At 35.8% G+C, this 18,007-nt stretch overlaps 2 protein-coding genes and 2 pseudogenes across 2 annotated transcripts; 3 read left to right on the top strand and 1 right to left on the bottom strand.

Annotated features, from left to right (window-relative positions):
* The first annotated feature begins 1,197 nt into the window (after positions 1-1,197).
* LOC116104848 (D-inositol 3-phosphate glycosyltransferase-like) lies at positions 1,198-2,798 on the top strand. Its single transcript, XM_031391274.1, has one exon. The coding sequence runs from the start codon at positions 1,313-1,315 to the stop codon at positions 2,774-2,776; it is 1,464 nt and encodes a 487-aa protein (XP_031247134.1). The 5' UTR covers positions 1,198-1,312; the 3' UTR covers positions 2,777-2,798.
* Positions 2,799-3,267: 469 nt separating this feature from the next.
* On the bottom strand, positions 3,268-5,034 carry LOC116104832 (protein NUCLEAR FUSION DEFECTIVE 4-like). Its single transcript, XM_031391260.1, is given in 3 exon segments — positions 3,268-3,892; positions 3,967-4,958; positions 5,023-5,034. Coding segments are annotated over 3 exon segments (1,473 nt in total). The 3' UTR covers positions 3,268-3,423.
* Positions 5,035-5,195: 161 nt separating this feature from the next.
* On the top strand, positions 5,196-7,738 carry LOC116104831 (annotated as a pseudogene).
* Positions 7,739-9,709: 1,971 nt separating this feature from the next.
* On the top strand, positions 9,710-11,802 carry LOC116104830 (annotated as a pseudogene).
* Positions 11,803-18,007: the final 6,205 nt, after the last annotated feature.

The following is an 18,007-nucleotide window of genomic DNA, read 5'->3' as shown; positions in this document are numbered from 1 at the left end:
ATTAATGGAAAGTTTAGACTGAAAGATTGTTGGTTCATGTGACAAGAAATACTCTAAGGGGACATTTATATCATATAATATTTTATTATAAGGGGATAATATATTAACGGAATAAAAGATCACCTTGAAGATTACTAGGGATGTTTAGAAAATGCGTTTGATTGGTTCGAATAAATTGGTGAATAATATATTTGGTTGGGAGGATAAATGGGTAGATATATTATATAGATTAATAAATTGCCTTTATTTTTAAATATTAATATAACAGTATTTTTTATTATCATTTTTTGAATAATTTTTTTAACCCCTTACTATTCAAATTTAGTAAAAACACCCTAGCAACCAAAAAGCATTTTAAAGCCTGACCATTTCACAAATCTGGCTAACATATCTCTTTAGCCAAGCACCTAAACGCTGGTCATTTCACGACCAAAGACCTGATCGTTTCATAGCCATAGATTTGGTCATAAAACAACCAGATCTAGCCTTTTCCGACCATGGATCTGTGATCCATTGTTGGAAAAAAGCCTCACCGGCACACGGCCAGCCATATACGGTCGGTTATATGCCACTATGACGACTTTTGGCAGCCTCTGACGACGGTCAACGATGGTTGGCGGTGGTGGCCAGTTTTGGGTATAATGACATTTTTGTAAATAATGACAAAACAAGGGCAATGTTGTTCGAAAAATTTAAAAAGTTAGGACAAAAGTGTCTACATGAGTGAATGGAGTGTTTTGTAAATGTTAACAAATATAAGGTTAATTTGGACCAAATACTTAACTATTTAAGGGCAATATGGGAAACAAAATTGTATTACCAAGGATAAGTTTTAATAACAACCCAATCCCCCCTCCCCCTTCTCGGTATTAATATTCTCGACAATATACCCCCCAAAAGGTACTTTTTATCATAAAATATTCTGAAAATAAATTTTTACAAACCAACCAAATATTGTTATCTGTTCAATTTAAAAAGTATTATCCCAGTTATCTAATATTAAACACAACGTAAATGGCCCTAAATTATATATTATATATTTGATTGCCCCATAAAGCAAGGTGGGTGATGACAGGATATCACAAAACTGAAGAATCACCATTCTCTTTTTCCAAAAACAGGCGTGAGAAACGCACTTAAAGAAAACTCCAAACCCAACACACACTTGCTTAAGTGCGTGTCTACCCTCCCACTTTCCCCAACCTTTCATCACACCATTTACTAAATTTATGTCCAATTTGAACCCACTTTCTTCAACCCAAAACACAACAAAAACAATTGGAATTTCTCCAAATTTTCACATCCCAAAACAATGGCCCTCATCAACAACAAACCCAAGAAGCAAAACTCCTTTTACCAGTCCAATCTCTGCACCACTCTTTTCTTCGTTGTTCTCTTCACCATTCCAGCTCTTTTTCTCCTTCACACACCCACCACAACGATTTGTACAAGCATTGTTTCCAACCATGTTATGAAGCCCTGGTCTGGTGATCTTCGCAATGCAGTGTTTGCATGGAATCGTCTTGGGTTTGTGTGGAATGATCCGCCGCGGAAGACTCTGAAAATTGCTGTTTTTTCGAGGAAATGGCCGATTGGGACGACCCCGGGTGGCATGGAGCGGCATGCGCACACTCTGCACACGGCTCTGGCTCGTCGAGGCCATCAAGTTCATATTTTTACATCTCCCGTGCAGAGCAGCGGCCCCTCTACGGCTCAAGAGATAGATAATTTTGCGCCAAGGATTCACTGCCATGAAGGGGAGCCCGGAAAGTGGAGATACAACAAAGCGTGGGAACAGTTTGATGAAGAGAACCAACGGGAAACCTTCGATGTGGTTCACTCTGAGAGCGTGGCGCTTCCTCATTGGCTTGCGCGAAACATTCCGAATCTCGCGGTTTCATGGCATGGAATCGCGCTTGAAAGCTTGCAGTCTGATATTTTCCAGGACTTGACGCGCAAACTTCAAGAGCCCATTTCGCCGGCTTTCAACAGAAGCTTACAGGGAGTCGTTCCGAAACTACTAAAAGAGATTCGGTTCTTCAAAAACTACGCCCACCACGTTGCGATAAGTGATAGTTGTGGGGAGATGTTGCGAGATGTTTACCAAATCCCGAGTGAAAGAGTCCATGTAATTCTCAATGGCGTCAATGAAAACGACTTTGTAAAGGACCTTTCTTTAGGCCAAAATTTCAGATCAAGAATCGGCGTCCCGGAAAATGCAAGTTTAGTTCTCGGAGTGGCCGGAAGATTGGTGAAAGATAAAGGCCATCCTTTACTTTACGAGGCCTTCTCCAAGCTCATGATCGATCACCCAGATGTGTACTTAATCGTTGCAGGGTCAGGGCCATGGGAGAATCGTTACAGAGATTTTGGCTCTAGAGTTGTGGTTTTGGGTTCAATGAGTCCCGCTGAATTGAGGGCATTTTACAATGCCATTGATATCTTTGTGAATCCGACGCTGCGGCCACAAGGGCTCGATCTCACGCTCATGGAAGCAATGATGAGTGGTAAACCAGTAATGGCTTCAAGGTTTCCGAGTATTAAAGGTACAATTGTTGTTGACGATGAATTTGGTTTCATGTTTGCGCCGAATGTGGACTCACTGTTGAAGGCATTGGAGGCTGCGGTGAGAGAAGGTCCAAAGAGGCTAGCGCAAAGAGGGGAGGCTTGTAAAAAATATGCAGCCTCCATGTTCACTGCAAGCAAGATGGCATTAGCATATGAAAGATTATTTCTTTGTATCAAGAATGAAACTTTTTGTAACTATACAGATTAGGTTATAATTCTTTTTAGTTCTATTTCTTTTCTTTGAGACAATATTATTATGTTGAGGAATTGTACTTAAAAAGGTAAACAAATTATATAAATTATGATGCGATAGGTAGTCCAAGTCACATACATTTCAATGTCCTCCTTTTATGGGTTAGGCCCAAAATAAATGTTGCTTCCAGAACCATTAGCCGTTCATATAAAAAAAAGGAAAAGCAGGTTTAACTTGCGATGTAAGGATACCTCCAGGTACAAGGGCTTACTTGAGTTTCGCCACAAGAATTATGACTTACTGGAATGCTTCGGAATAAATTATAATAGCGTCGGAAAACATCCATTATCACGCCCAAAATTTAATCCTCAATCAATTGTTTTTGGCTCCTTGATGGTAAAAAATGAGAGAATGATTTAATATGGTCTTTTAAGTTAAAAATTATTAGATGTCATACATATACAAGGATAAGAAGTGTATGTACGTCGATAACAGTAACAGGACAATAAATACTGCATTATTGAATTTGTTTAGTGCTGCCTCTGAATACAAAAATGTTTCTTTTGTTTGTTTAATTTAGAGGTTGAATACAAGTAAACATTTAATGAATCTATACATTTGATGCCTAGTTACCCCTAATGAATTAACATGATTGATCTCTCTTAATACAATTGCGTTAAACGATTTCTTTCAAAACGATAATAAGCAGGCCTAGTCCTCAAAAACAAAAGCACACTGGAGACTAAACCCAAAAGCGATAGGAATCCCCACCACACAAATGTTAAGAAATAACACTGTCTCCCCATGCACACCACCGAGTCTGTGATGATATCTTTAAGGCCAGACCTCACATTTGCATCATAAACTATTGCAGCAAGAACTCCATAAACAAGTGAACCTATTGGGATGTTGGTGATCACAATGTTGTGATTGACTCCTACGCTATTCGGTCCAAACAATTCGGATGTTATTGATACTGCAGCCGCAAATATGAACCCCGAGCTCAATCCAATTAGTGCTGTACCTGCATGTAATGCCATTGACTGCCCCGATACGGCCAGCAAACAGAAGGCTACCGGCGTTGGCAATAGCGCAATCGCCAGCCATCCCGTTCTCGCAAAATACATCTTCCTGCATACACAAAAGTCTGGTTAATGTTTCACATTAGTTTTGATTATTAGCTTTTGGGTCAAATGATAACTTACGTGCGAATGTAGTCAGGTGCAGCGGAAAGCAGGCGGCCGAAGAAGGAGAAGGAAGAATAGAGAGTGACAAGAGTGGTCGTGCTGGAGCTTTGTCCTAGGGATTGTGCAATTTGTCCGAGATTGTTGCTGTAAACAAGGCCAATGGTTCCCCCACAAAAATATGCAATGTAATATAGCCAAAAATCCAGTCTGCGCACAAGCAACTTCGCCGAGTGCTCCTCTCCAAGCATTGCTAACTGATCTTTCCCCATCACTGTCTCACAGCATCCATCACTCTCAGTGCTCTTCTTTCTAGTAATACTATAAGTAGAAACATCATTTTCGCTTAAAAGATGACTATTTCCATAGCTACCTGCCTCACGGGTAAGGAGCTCTTTATGCAGCTCGAGGTCATCAACATCAACAAGAAGGAAACCAGAGCCTTCAAGGCGAAAACTCGAATGGATTGTACGACGAAACCAGTCTCGAGCATATATAATACCGGGAATAAACAATGGAAAAGCAAGAAGAAAAAGGGCTCCACCAAAGAGGAGACGAGCTGTTGTTGCACCTGATGAGTTTGAGCCAAAGAGAAGGAGATAGACTCCAGTGAGAACAGCTATGAAATTCAATATGAGAAAAATGAGAGAGTCGCGTTTAACTCCATCAGGGGGAAGAGGGTCTAAAGAAGGCTGGCGAAGAATTGGAATGAGGGCTGCAACAGAAGCGAGGAGAGGAACAAGAGCATTTAAAAGGAGATATAATGAACTTGATGAAGAGTTGAATGCATTGCCAGCAAGGGCATATAGGGCTGCACTCACTCCATTGAAGCTGATTGTAAGTGAGAGAGCCAGAGCTCGATTTGCAGGGAAATTTCTGATGCAAAGAACGAAACACACAGTGTTGAACCAGCAGATGCTGCATCCAGCTAACAAACATAGAAGAAAAACCTGCAAAAAGTTTCATTGTAAGGCTACAAAACATTTTACAAAGAAAAAGATCAGTTTACTTATCTAAAATAATGAATTTCCTATTCATTTCGTAGAAGATATATAAGAAAAAATTAAATAGAATCACAAAGGAAAACATGCTTTACATTGTAAAAATAAGTTAACCAAGATTCATTTTTGAGTTTATAAATTTCACAAGTTCGAAAATAATTAATGAAAATGTTGTAATTAACTAATAAATCTAGTTCTACTTTAGATCAAATCTCACTCAACATGAGGTAGGTGTTAGCTAATTGAATTATGCATAAGGTTTTAAGATTGAACCGGCTCATATAGAGACACTATCCACGAATTTGATTTAAATTTATAAGTTTAAAAAGAAAATTATAAAGCTTGACATAAACAATTAATAATTTTTTGTTTCAAGTCTCAGATTAGACTGCAATATAACAAACGCCGATATAATTAATTTTAGGGCATTTTAGACTTGTAGTTACTAACTTACTATGCTAAAATTATAAAGGGGTAACTTAGTATTAATAACAAACCTTGGGGGAATTCTGTGAAACATTTAAAAGTATAAGGGGGTTTATTGATATTTCAGTTTTGTGACCTCAACAGAATTTTCGATTTTGTCCTATGCAAATAAAAAGAAACAAAAAATGCTTGACCATACTAATTCCTATAAAAATTTTACTATTCAAAATAGTATTGGCCATATTGCATGAAGACAATTACGTAGGTGACACTTAATTAACCAAAGATATTTTAATTATTACTAGTGCCCGATTTAGTAGAGTGGTTAGGGCAGTTGAAGTTATCTCTTGATTAGCTTTTAGATAGAAGAATACTTTCTTTACATTCAACAAATTCCATTGAAACAAGAATAATGAAGAGAGATCAAAACCATGGAGACCTTACTTCAAACTGTTGTTCAGCTGAAAACCAAACATTTTCAGCAACTTCAGCGATGTAAAACATCTAAATCAGATTTCTCTAAGGACATTGCGCCGTTGCCTTCGTTTCGAAGACTATCTTTCTCTGATTTGAGTCGTTCTTCATCTGCGCGAATCAATGAGGATATTGCGCGTCGTTCGGACCTGATTTGTATGATTTCAATTGAGTGAATTACGTTCCATCACTCAAATTTTTCTACCAATTTTCTGCTTGGAGAAGGTGGATTCGGAACTGGCATAAGGGTTATGTTGATGTAATTTGAGGCAGGGATTGAAGGCTCAGGCTGTTGCTGTTAGCTTTTGGACATTGAAGGCCTCCAAGGACACCGAGAATGGCTTGAGATGTTACAATTATTTATTTTTAGTTGTTTTTTTGTAGGCTTAACAAATTAATGTTTTGCGTTGAGAAAAACAATACATTTGGTATTTATGGCAAATTTTGAAGAAAAAAAAAAATCTAATTAGAAAGGATTTAAAAAATTAGATAAAGATTATTAAATGCCTTTTCTAACTTGTATCTAATTAGTCAAACCTTCTAGGAGGAGAATAACTTACCTTTTTTTTTTTTTTTGAAAACAAATCACATCTTGACAAATAATAATCTGACTATGAATATAAATATAATGTATTTCAATTATTACTTTAATTAATTTAAATCAATTTACAGAAGAAGAAAATTATTCCAAAGAACTAATTTTTATTATTATTTTGCAGGCAGAAGTAATATTTCTGGGACAGCTGAGGCATGGACATTTGGTTAGATTGATGGGTATTGTTGCGAGGAAGAAGAACGTCTCCTTGTATATGAGTTCATGCCTCGGGGGAGCTTAGAAAATCACTATTCAAAGTAGTTATTAGTTTAGTTTCCATTAACATCAATGAATAAATAAATTAGCCATAAGAGTTAGAAATTTGCTTTTTGAAGGGATCTCAATATCATTGCCATGGGGAACAAGATTGAAGATAGCAATCGGAGCGGCCAAAGGGCTAGCCTTCTTGATGGGTGAGCAACCTGTCATATCAGAGACTCAAAACTTCCAATATTTTACTTGATTCTGTGTGTTATATTAACTCTCTTTTATCTATTAATTCACATAATAAGGCTAGCTTCAAAATTATGATTTTTTTTTTGGTTAATTACTACAGGATTTCACAGCTAAATTATCAGATTTTGGACTTGCCAAGATGGGTCCTGAGGGATCCAATACTCATGTCACCACTCGAGTCATGGGTAACTATGGATATGCTGCCCCTGAATTATCTCTACAGGTAACACATCCAACCAATAATAATATCACAAATAAAGGCTTTTTATAAAATCTAAAACCCAATTTTCGTTGACAAATGTTAATTTAGGCATTCAATCCCTAAATATTTACAGCTGAGTTAACTCAAGTCCAGATTTATGTTTAGATTGTAGACCTGTATAGGAGAATTTTAGATGATATCATTAACCCAATGATTCTTATAATATTGTCAGGAATGAAAACACAAAACAATACATGTTTTCTAATGGATTATACATAATTAACTGTTTCAGGTCATTAACTACAAAGGGCGACGTTTATAGTTTCGGGTAGTACTACTAGAACTACTACAGGGAGAAGATCAATGGACAAAACAAGGACAAAGAGTGAGCAAAACCTAGTTGATGGGCAAACATACTTAAAAAGCAGCAGGAGATTGCGCTATATAATGACCCAAAACTTGCCGGCCAATATTCAGTGAAAGGAGCAAGGAGATGGGCATTTTGGCCTGCATGCATAAGTTTGAACCCCAAAGATAGGCCGAGAATGCCACCGTGTTGAAACTCTTGAAAGCCTGCAAAATTTCAAGGACATGGCGTTTCTTGTGGGCAATGGCCAGTTCATCACCAAAATCAACTAAAAATGGAGTTTCTCTAGAAATGGGAATTATAGAAAATCCTATCCTGGAACTCCATCAGAAAATCATGATTGAAGGTAGTTAAATTAAGTTTATAATCAATAGTGTGATATAAGGTAAGTTTAATTACTGTGTATATATATATTTATGTGTGTAAAAATGTGAATATATATATATATAAATTACCACTGAATAAAGTGGTGACAAGATCAGTAACAATGATCTTCCATTTTTATTTCGTTTGGTGATTTGTTTTGTTTAAACTCAGCAATTTAGCAAGAATTATAAAAAGAAAAATGTTAGGTTTCTCTCGGGCTTCTCCTAGCCCACCACTAATTTCAGGCCCGGCTAGTTATTTAAACCTTCAATGACCTTTGGGCTTGTCTCTTTGAAGGTTCTAAATTCAAAACGGACAATAAATAAACAGACTATAGAATACGTATATATTTACTTTCTAAATATTATTATTAGAGGTGCATTTGGGAATTTGTAAAAGAAATCTAGAATTTGGATGTTAATTTAAAATTCATTTTCATACAATAAAAAATAAATATATAGTAAGAGTCAAATTAAATGTAACATGTGTAATAATTAAGTTCCTGGAAAGAGTTGATGAATATTAATATTTTATTTAAGAAACCAGGAAGCACATGATCCCTCTCTATAAAATTGTGCCTCTTTTCCAATACCAAGAAGTAAATATTCCAAAAAAAAATATTTAATTGGATCAACGAATCATTCGTAAAATAAGTAATTAAATTCATAAAATTTAAGCATATATAATTTAGACGTACTTGAAATTGAACCCTCTTCATGGAGCTAAAGCATCGGCATAATCAGGTCAAGTGTACTGAAAATTTAGATTTATAAAAATGGTGGTGGAGACAGAAAGAGCAAGCAAAGTTGCAAGGTTGTTGAGTCTATTCTAATAAAGTCCCAAATCAAATTCGTGCAACACAAATCACTCAAAATGTGGCTTGATAAAATGAGATGGGGGTTGTATTTGCTTAGTCAATATGATATGCGTCTTCTTCAAATAAACCAAAATTGTTTGACATATTACTCTCATTGGATCTCAACAAACAATGGGCTGCCTAACCTACCCGGCAGTTGACTTTCTTGCTTCCATCGAGGTATTTAGACATTTTCAGAAGTTTTAACCTTTCAGAATAGGCACTAAGACAAAGCATAGGAACAGTCAACGATCAATGATAGGTGTATTATTCAAGAAGTTTTAAATTCATCACTGCTTGCTAATAGAGGTGCACATGAAGATTTATCTGAATTAACTTTGAGTTCCAGAGATTAGTAGGTGAGTGAAGATGTTGGACACCCTTCCAAAAAAAAAAAAAAAAAGATAAGGATGGAACTAAACATTTGTAACAAAGTAACTGCAATGTCAAATTAATGGAAAGTTTAGACTGAAGATTGTGGTTCATGTGACAAGAAATACTTTAAGGGGCTTATCATATAATATTTTTATAAGAGGATAATATATTAACGGAATAAAAGATCATCTGAAGATTAATGGGATGTTTAGAAAATGCGTTGGTTGGTTCGAATAAATTGTGAAATATGTTTGGTTGGGAGGATAAATGGGTAGATATTCTATAGATTAATAAATTGCCTTATTTTAAAATAATATAACAGTATTTTATTATATTTTGAATAATTTTTTACCCTTACTTATTCAAATTTAGTAAAAACACCCTAGCAACCAAAAGCATTTAACTTACAACACTACTACAACCATCTAATGCACAAACTGCTGAAAAGCCTACTTTCACAAATTGGCGCATATCTCTTAGCCAGCACCTAAACGCTGGCCTTTCACGACCAAAGACCTGACGTTTCATAGCCATAGATTTGGTCATAAAACAACCAGATTAGCCTTTTCCGACTAGGATCTGTGATCCATTGTTGGAAAAAAGTCTACCGCACACGACCGGCCATATACGGTCGGTCGTAGCCACTATGACGACTTTTGCAGCCTCTGACGGCAGTCAACGGTATTGGCGTGGTGGCCAGTTTTGGGTAAATGACATTTTTGTAAATAATGACAAAACAAGGGCAATGTTGTTCGAAAAATTTAAAAAGTTAGGACAAAAGTGTCTCATGGGTGAATGGAGTGTTTTGTAAATGTTAACAAATATAAGGTTATTGGACCAAATCTTAACTTTTAGGGCAATATGGGAAACAAAATTGTATTACCAAGGTAAGTTAATAACAACCCCCCATCGGTATTATATTCTCGACAATATACCCCCAAAAGTACTTTTTCATAAAATATTGTGAAATAATTTTTACAAACACACAAATATTTTCAATTTAAAAAGTATTATCCCAGTATTTAATATTAACACAACGAAATGGCCCTAAATTATATATTAATATTTGATTGCCCCATAAAGCAAGGTGGGTGATGACAGGATATCACAAAACTGAAGAATCACCATTCTCTTTTTTCCAAAAACGGCGTGAGAAACGCACTTAAAGAAAACTCCAAAAACACCACTTGTAAGTGCGTGTCTACACTCACACTTCATCACACCATTTACTATTATGTCCAATTTGAACCCACTTTCTTCAACCCAAAACACAACAAACAATTGGAATTTCTCCAAATTTTCAATCCCAAAACAATGGCCCTCACAACAACAAACCCAAGAGACAAAACTCCTTTTACCAGTCCAATCTCTGCACCACTCTTTTCTGTTGTTCTCTTCACCATTCCAGCTCTTTTTCTCCTCACACCCCACACAACGATTTGTACAAGCATTGTTTCCAACCATGTTATGAAGCCTGGTTGGTGATCTTCGCAATGCAGGTTTGCATGGAATCGTCTTGGGTTTGTGTGGAATGATCCGCCGGGAAGACTCTGAAAATTGCTGTTTTTCGAGGAAATGGCCGATTGGGAAGACCCCGGGTGGCATGGAGCGGCATGGCACACTCTGCAACGGCTCTGGCTCGCGAGGCATCAAGTTCATATTTTTACATCTCCGTGCAGAGCAGCGGCCCCTCTACGGCTCAAGAGATAGATAATTTTGCGCCAAGGATTCACTGCCAGAGAGGGGAGCCCGGAAAGTGGGAGATACAACAAAGCGTGGGACAGTTTGATGAAGAGAACCAACGGGAAACCTTCGATGTGGTTCACTCGAGAGCGTGGCGCTTCCTCATTGGCTTGCGCGAAACTTCCGAATCTCGCGGTTTCATGGCATGGAATCGCGCTTGAAAGTTTGCAGTCTGATATTTTCCAGGACTTGACGCGCAAACTCAAGAGCCCATTTCGCCGGCTTTCAACAGAAGCTTACAGGGAGTCGTTCCGAAATACTAAAAGAGATTCGGTTCTTCAAAAACTACGCCACCACGTTGCGATAAGGGATAGTTGTGGGGAGATGTTGCGAGATGTTACCAAATCCGAGTGAAAGGTCCATGTAATTCTCAATGGCGTCAATGAAAACGACTTTGTGAAGGACCTTTCTTTAGGCAAAATTTCAGATCAAGAATCGGCGTCCGGAAAATGCAAGTTTTGTCTCGGAGTGGCCGGAAGATTGGTGAAAGATAAAGGCCATCCTTTACTTTACGAGGCCTTCTCCAAGCTCATGATCGATCACCCAGATGTGTACTTAATCGTTGCAGGGTACAGGCCATGGGAGAATCGTTACCGAGATTTTGGCTCTAGAGTTGTGGTTTTGGGTTCAATGAGTCCCGCTGAATTGAGGGCATTTTACAATGCCATTGATATCTTTGTGAATCCGACGCTGCGACAAGGGCTCGATCTCACGCTTATGGAAGCAATGTGAGTGGTAAACCAGTAATGGCTTCAAGGTTTCCGAGTATTAAAGGTACATGTGTGTTGACGATGAATTTGGTTTCAGTTTGCGCCGAATGTGGACTCACTGTTGAAGGCATTGAGGCTGCGGTGAGAGAGGTCCAAAGAGGCTAGCGCAAAGAGGGGAGGCTTGTAAAAAATATGCAGCCTCCATGTTCTGCAAGCAAGATGGCATTAGCTATGAAAGATTATTCTTTGTATCAAGAATGAAACTTTTTGTAACTATACAGATTAGGTATAATTCTTTTTAGTTCTATTTCTTTCTTTGAGACAATATTATTATGTTGAGGAATGTACTATTAAAAGGTAAACAAATTATATAAATTATGATGCGATATGTACCAAGTCACATACATTCAATGTCCTCCCTTTAGGGTTAGGCCCAAAATAAATGTTGCTTCAGAACCATTACGTGTCATATAAAAAAGGAAAAGCAGGTTTAACTTGGGATTAAGGATACCCCCAGGTACAAGGGCTTACTTGAGTTCCCACTAAGAAGAAAGGACTTAAGTTTGCGGAATCGTTGTTCCAGCTCAGAGGGAAGAACCGAGTCGGTGAAACCAGAACAGTTAATAGCAGAGACCTGTTCAAGAACAGAGAGATCCTTGGCTTGAGAAATAAGATCTTCCACAGCCGAGTCATCCGTATCCGATAAGTATCCAAAATCCGCCATTGAAGAGAAAAGAAGGAAAAAAAATTAAAGTGGCGAGTGAGTTATCATTAGAAAGTGTGTGTTTTGTTTTAGTTAATGGAACAAATTGAGGCTCTGGTTCTTTTTAGATGATCTTATTACAAGCTTTAACGGCTAACTCATGATTTTGGCGTTTTTGTCTTCGTTTCCCTAATTTGTGGGACCCTAGAGTAATTCTTTTGGGACCCAGTTGACTGTTTTTTTGGGGATGAATCGGGAATATTCTGTTTATGAGTATGGGGATTGGGGGATGAGATTTCGCCGCTAATCTCTATTAGTATTAACGGATATTTAGTAGTTGATTAAGCACGAATTAGCTGCAGCACATTAAACCAACCCGAAAGAAATTGATACCTACTCAAATACATCACATAATATTTCAGTAAAAATCTCTGTAATGATATTTTATATAAAAATAAATTTTATATAATCATAAAAAATTATATTCCCAACTTAAGATAGTTATAAATAAGAATAAATTCACACTATAATAAGTTATAATTTTTTTAATTCTCGTATTAAGGAAATTTGTCTTCACATAATAATAATTATGTGTATATTACAAAAAAAAAATATTATTTATTACATTAAAGGTTTAAGATGAAATAAAATATTTATTTAAAATTGTTTGAGAGAACGATTTATGCTTTAGAATTCTTATCACATCTTTTAACTTATGAGTACATTACTCGTTAGCATGGACATGTTCTTGTTGAAGTCAAAATATTTATAGCTTCTCAAGCATGTTTGGAGTTTCTTAGCACGAAACTTTTTATATTTCCATACTATCATCCTCATGATTATTTCATTTCATTTCTTGTGTAATTGTAACAATGATTTATTCTTCAGTTAAAATATATATGACTTGCTGCTCATTGAATGATTGAGGAAGACATTAATATCCATTCGATTAGTGTAATGAAGTTGTAAAATCTGATCACTCAATTCTACAATAACTCTTTGATTCTTCTCATCCACTTTATTTATAACTTGCAATTCATCGACATCAGGGGTCCTAATCTTGTAATGCTTAAAACAATTAGCAATTGTCTGTGACTTCATATTAGTTTAACCATGTAACAATTGTATTTACAATTTTATCAAGAACACTTATTTTTGCTGATTATAAGATACGATATTCTATTCGTTTAAAAAGTAGGCAATTAAAGCGCTGAATTGAAATAATAATACTATTAAAACATGAATTGAAATTCTAACATTGTACTACTAAAATATAAATTATAAAATAAATTTTTTTTGTAACTACACGTCTATTAAATTATAATCTTTTCATAATAATAAAATTAATTAGTCCTACCATTATGATTATAGAGAGATTTTACTGTATAAATAAATGGATTATTTAGTAAATCTTTGTAGTTTTCATGAATTCTGAAAGCACCTATTTGACATTTGTATCCTAACCCCCATTCCATTTGATTTTGTTAAATTAGAATGGTTTACTGTAAAGAATTCATCATTAAAAAAATTTTGATTACTTACCAAAGCTATTTAAGGCGCATCATAAACATAAACATAAACATAGAATATTGAAATTAAGAAATATACCCATTTATTTGAATTGCCCTTCCCAAATCATATGCAACTTTAAGAGTTGTTAATTAATCCCAAAATGTTTCAATAGAAGCTCTATATCGACAACAAGAGATGACAATTTCAGAGTATGCATGCAGAATATCTTGCTGAAGTGGAGTAGGGAAAGGATGTTGTATATATCATTCATCACCTCACTCTTTAACTACTCCCCTTCATATTTTCGATANGCTAAGATGTCCCAAATGCTTCAGCACCGCCTGCAAAATCAAAATAATCAAAAATTCAAACAAAAATTTCACCAATAATTCAATAGACACGAAAGCACGTACCATCATAAATTGAAAAAAAGAAACTAAAAAAAAAAAAAAAAAGAAAGACAGTGAAACTGACTTGTTGCTGTTTGGCAACTTGCTCTCTGAGCTTGATTGCTTGTTTCCTTATAGCCTCCATAAAAACACGATCACCAAACTGACTTCATGAAGTAAAAAGAAAGTGACGGATCAGTTAATTGAAAACGTTGCAACCAAAAAATGAAGAGAAGCAGAGAAACGCGTGGAGAAGAATATATCAAAAAGGGAAGGTTAGTGTGAAGAGGGAGAGTGAAAACCGTCGGTTAATGGAGAATTTTTTTACCAAAGTGTTTTGACTGTTGGTTGACCCAAGAGCTTAAAAGATACTTTTTGTACAACTGTTATTTTCTGTTTAATTTAAAATTTAAATTATTGATTAAATTTAACGAATAAAATAAGTTAATAAACACTTATCACGGTTAATTAAATTTAGGTAGATAAGATTTATTATGAGTTAATTAATTATAAACTGACACATCATCTTTATAAAAGAAAATTAGTAAGAAAAGTTTGTAGGTATAATATTACTTTTAAAAAAAAATAGTATTTTTTAATTCATTAAATATATTTTAAATGGTCCATAAAAGGATACGAAGGAGAATTTAAGTAAAAGTTTGGTGCATGGTAAAACTAGAAATAAGGAAGTTGGAATATCTCATAAACAAATATGTGATTTAAGTAGTATTGGGTTAGTTGTATGTGAATTCGAGTAGAAATAGAAATATCTCATGATATACATTTGTGTGGATTTGTGGTGTTCAAAGAAGCTTCATGAAATGCCAAAGAAAGAAAGAAGGTGACAACTAAGAAGAAGACAAACGGAAACCCCACTGTGGAAACAATTGAACTCGATGTGGCACGGAGTTAAGATTTTAGGTGAAAATGTTGGGATTTTAGTTACTTCAGTAAATAAAATAAATCATATAGTAAAAGGCCTCTTAGTGGCTCTGCAACCATCAATTCAACCTTAAGTAGTTAAAAAATTTAAAAATAAAATAAAAAATAGTTTTGTTATTTTAATCTTCAGACAATAGTTCTAGTGCTTATATTTTGAAATTTTATTGAAATGGTGTGGAAATTGCGATTCTCCTTCAACTCGTTTTCATTTACAAGAAACGAAAAAAAAATGGCTTAGCTGGATCAACTCTTCTTCTACAGTTGGCACTTAAAAACTTTTAATTTTTAAAATAAAAAATTGAACTTTCCCATTTTCATTTATATATATATATATTCTAACTTGTATTTTAAACCATATTATTAATATATAAAATTTGGCTCCCCCTTCGCATTGGCACTAATATATATATAATATATATATATATATTATATTAAATCTTACTGCTTTGAGCAGTCAGTTGCCATGAAAGACACCGTCTTCTTTCGAAGTCAAATTCCAGCAGAAAAATATTTGAGCCAAATTTCCAAGAATGGCAACTGAATCTGAAGGTACCATACTAAAGCACACCAAATCTTCCTCCACTCTCATGAATGCATTTAATGGCTGCAATTTCACATCCGCACCGCCACTAAAATGAACTGTGATAACGGGAAGATCAACATCACTTCGCTTTTAACTCGAAAACAAGCTCCAAGAAAACATCGGATCACACAACACGCTTAGACCCAATTTCTTCCTCCAGAACCGTCGCCACTTTGTCGTAAACCTGACTCCCGAGAAAACGTTAAAGTCGTCCCTGAATCGATTATCATGTTACCCTCTTCGCCTTCTGCAAAATTATGATCCCGTTTGAAGAATTCGTGTTGGCAGCTTATTTTCCGACGCTAAGGTCTAATGAACGTAATAATAAGTTGCCGGTTCTTTATCAACCAACGAAGTCGAAACAAAACTTGAAACATTCATAGAACTTTCAGCACCAAAATTTATCTGCTTGTCGCATAATTTGTTGTTTCCGAAGACGAAGTTTGCACCAAACAATAGAGAATTTTCCTTGATTGATGATCCCAATTGAGAGATTAGGAAAGAGAGCCCCCGCCGAGGCCAATAATGCCGGATCCCGCTTCATCAACGTGCCACCATTATATGTCCGCAACCAAAAAACTATTTTCGGAAGAGTAACTGAACTTCCTGAAGTTGAATCGCCAATGGCAGAATTTTCTACCGCGAGATTTCCCTCATGAAGGAGTAATCTCCGTAAGAGTAACTGTATCACATAAGTTTCTGTGCGATTCGCAACGTTTGGCGAGGTCAAGTGCGGAACAGTAACGAGATTCACACGTTAAAATCTTGTAGGTTGAAGATCTTTTGGGATCAAACAAGGGAGGTTTTTGCTTGTAGCATTCTTCACATGGCTTGCATTGAATCCACGTGAGGTCGCTGCCGGTGTCGGCGATTCGTTAACTCTACAGGCGGGGTGCCGATGGAGATGTTATGAAATACTCTCACCAATGGACACCAGCGGGGACTGGAGAACTTTATAGAGTGTGATGATGGTGAAAGGGTGTTTTGAGATGGTTCATACGTGAAATTGAACGAAGAAAAGCGTTAGCAATCTATCAAATGGGATTCGGAAGGATTATAAAAGGGAGAGAGAGGGGAGTCACGTTGTATGAGATCAACTGTGAAACGTCCACCTGTTTATTGGCTTCTGCAAACGTAAAGAATACGATAAGGAAAACCGAATAGTGAGCTTAATCTGAAAGTGGCTGCCATTGTTTTTGTGAGAGTAGAAGAAAGGTGGTGACTGGTGAGATCATTTGAATTTTGTGCAGCATATTTATAGGGTCGGGCTCCTGGAGAATATGTAAAGGCAGAGCATATTAAAACTGCACGTTACTCAAAAGAGGATATGAATATGATAGAAATGGAAGGTCAATGATCACAGGCTAGAAATAATTAATTTTATACGTATAGTTTTATGAATGAGTAATGTTTTATATTCCTAAGTTTCCTCTCAACTCATATACGGTGTGCCACGATCAATTTGTATTATGGGAAAAGCTACTTAGATAGATAACATGAATGATGTATCTGTCTATAATATACAGAGAGTCTATCATCAATCTGATATAAAATAGAAATAATGGGTATTAGATTTATGAATAATGCTTGTACAAATCCAAAGTCAGATTTAAATGTGTAGAATTACTTACAAGTTTATAATTCATTAATCCTGTTAATAAATTGCTTTATAGCAGGCAGTTATAAGAAATTGTAAACTGCCATCAGCCCTATATGAAAAACAGAATATCAGATGAAAAGCCAGACGTTTATACATGAAACCAGTGACTTTAAAGATAATACTAATTAAGGAACTTATTGTAATTCAGCATGGAAGATGATCACATCCCCTTGATGAAATCTCAATTGCAAGCGTGGAAATGGTCGAACCATTGCTCTTAATATTCTCTTGTTTCATACATATTAGAAAATTACTCTTGTTTTTCTGGAACACTTCAGAAAGAATTTCATCAGATAAGATATCATGAACTTTAACTACAAGTCAAGATGCATTTGCAAAACCATCACATAAAAAGAATACAAAAAAGTGAATTATAGACAACTCACTTAACAGTTTATTAATAGAATGTTAAAAACATAATACATTGCAATGATCAAAACAGGGCAAGACTACAAAAATTGCTTCACTCCAAATTTTGGTTTCACATAATCCATATAATTCCCTGTGTCACGAAAGTGATGTTTTTCAGGCAGGTAGTAGTCCAAATTATAGTCACACCAACGTACATTGAAAACAAAATTGTCAAAATCTGGACCCTTCCAATTCAGACAAAGAATTTCAACAGACGAATACAAGAAGGAAAATGCTATTCTTACAAAAACCAGGGCTACAAAGTACATCATCCAGAGTAAAAAAATTAAA

This window comes from Pistacia vera, unplaced genomic scaffold, assembly GCF_008641045.1.
Source record: "Pistacia vera cultivar Batoury unplaced genomic scaffold, PisVer_v2 Contig487, whole genome shotgun sequence".
NCBI lineage: Eukaryota > Viridiplantae > Streptophyta > Magnoliopsida > Sapindales > Anacardiaceae > Pistacia > Pistacia vera.
Note: the sequence above shows the minus strand (reverse complement) of the source record. Positions and strands in the feature narration are given on the sequence as shown.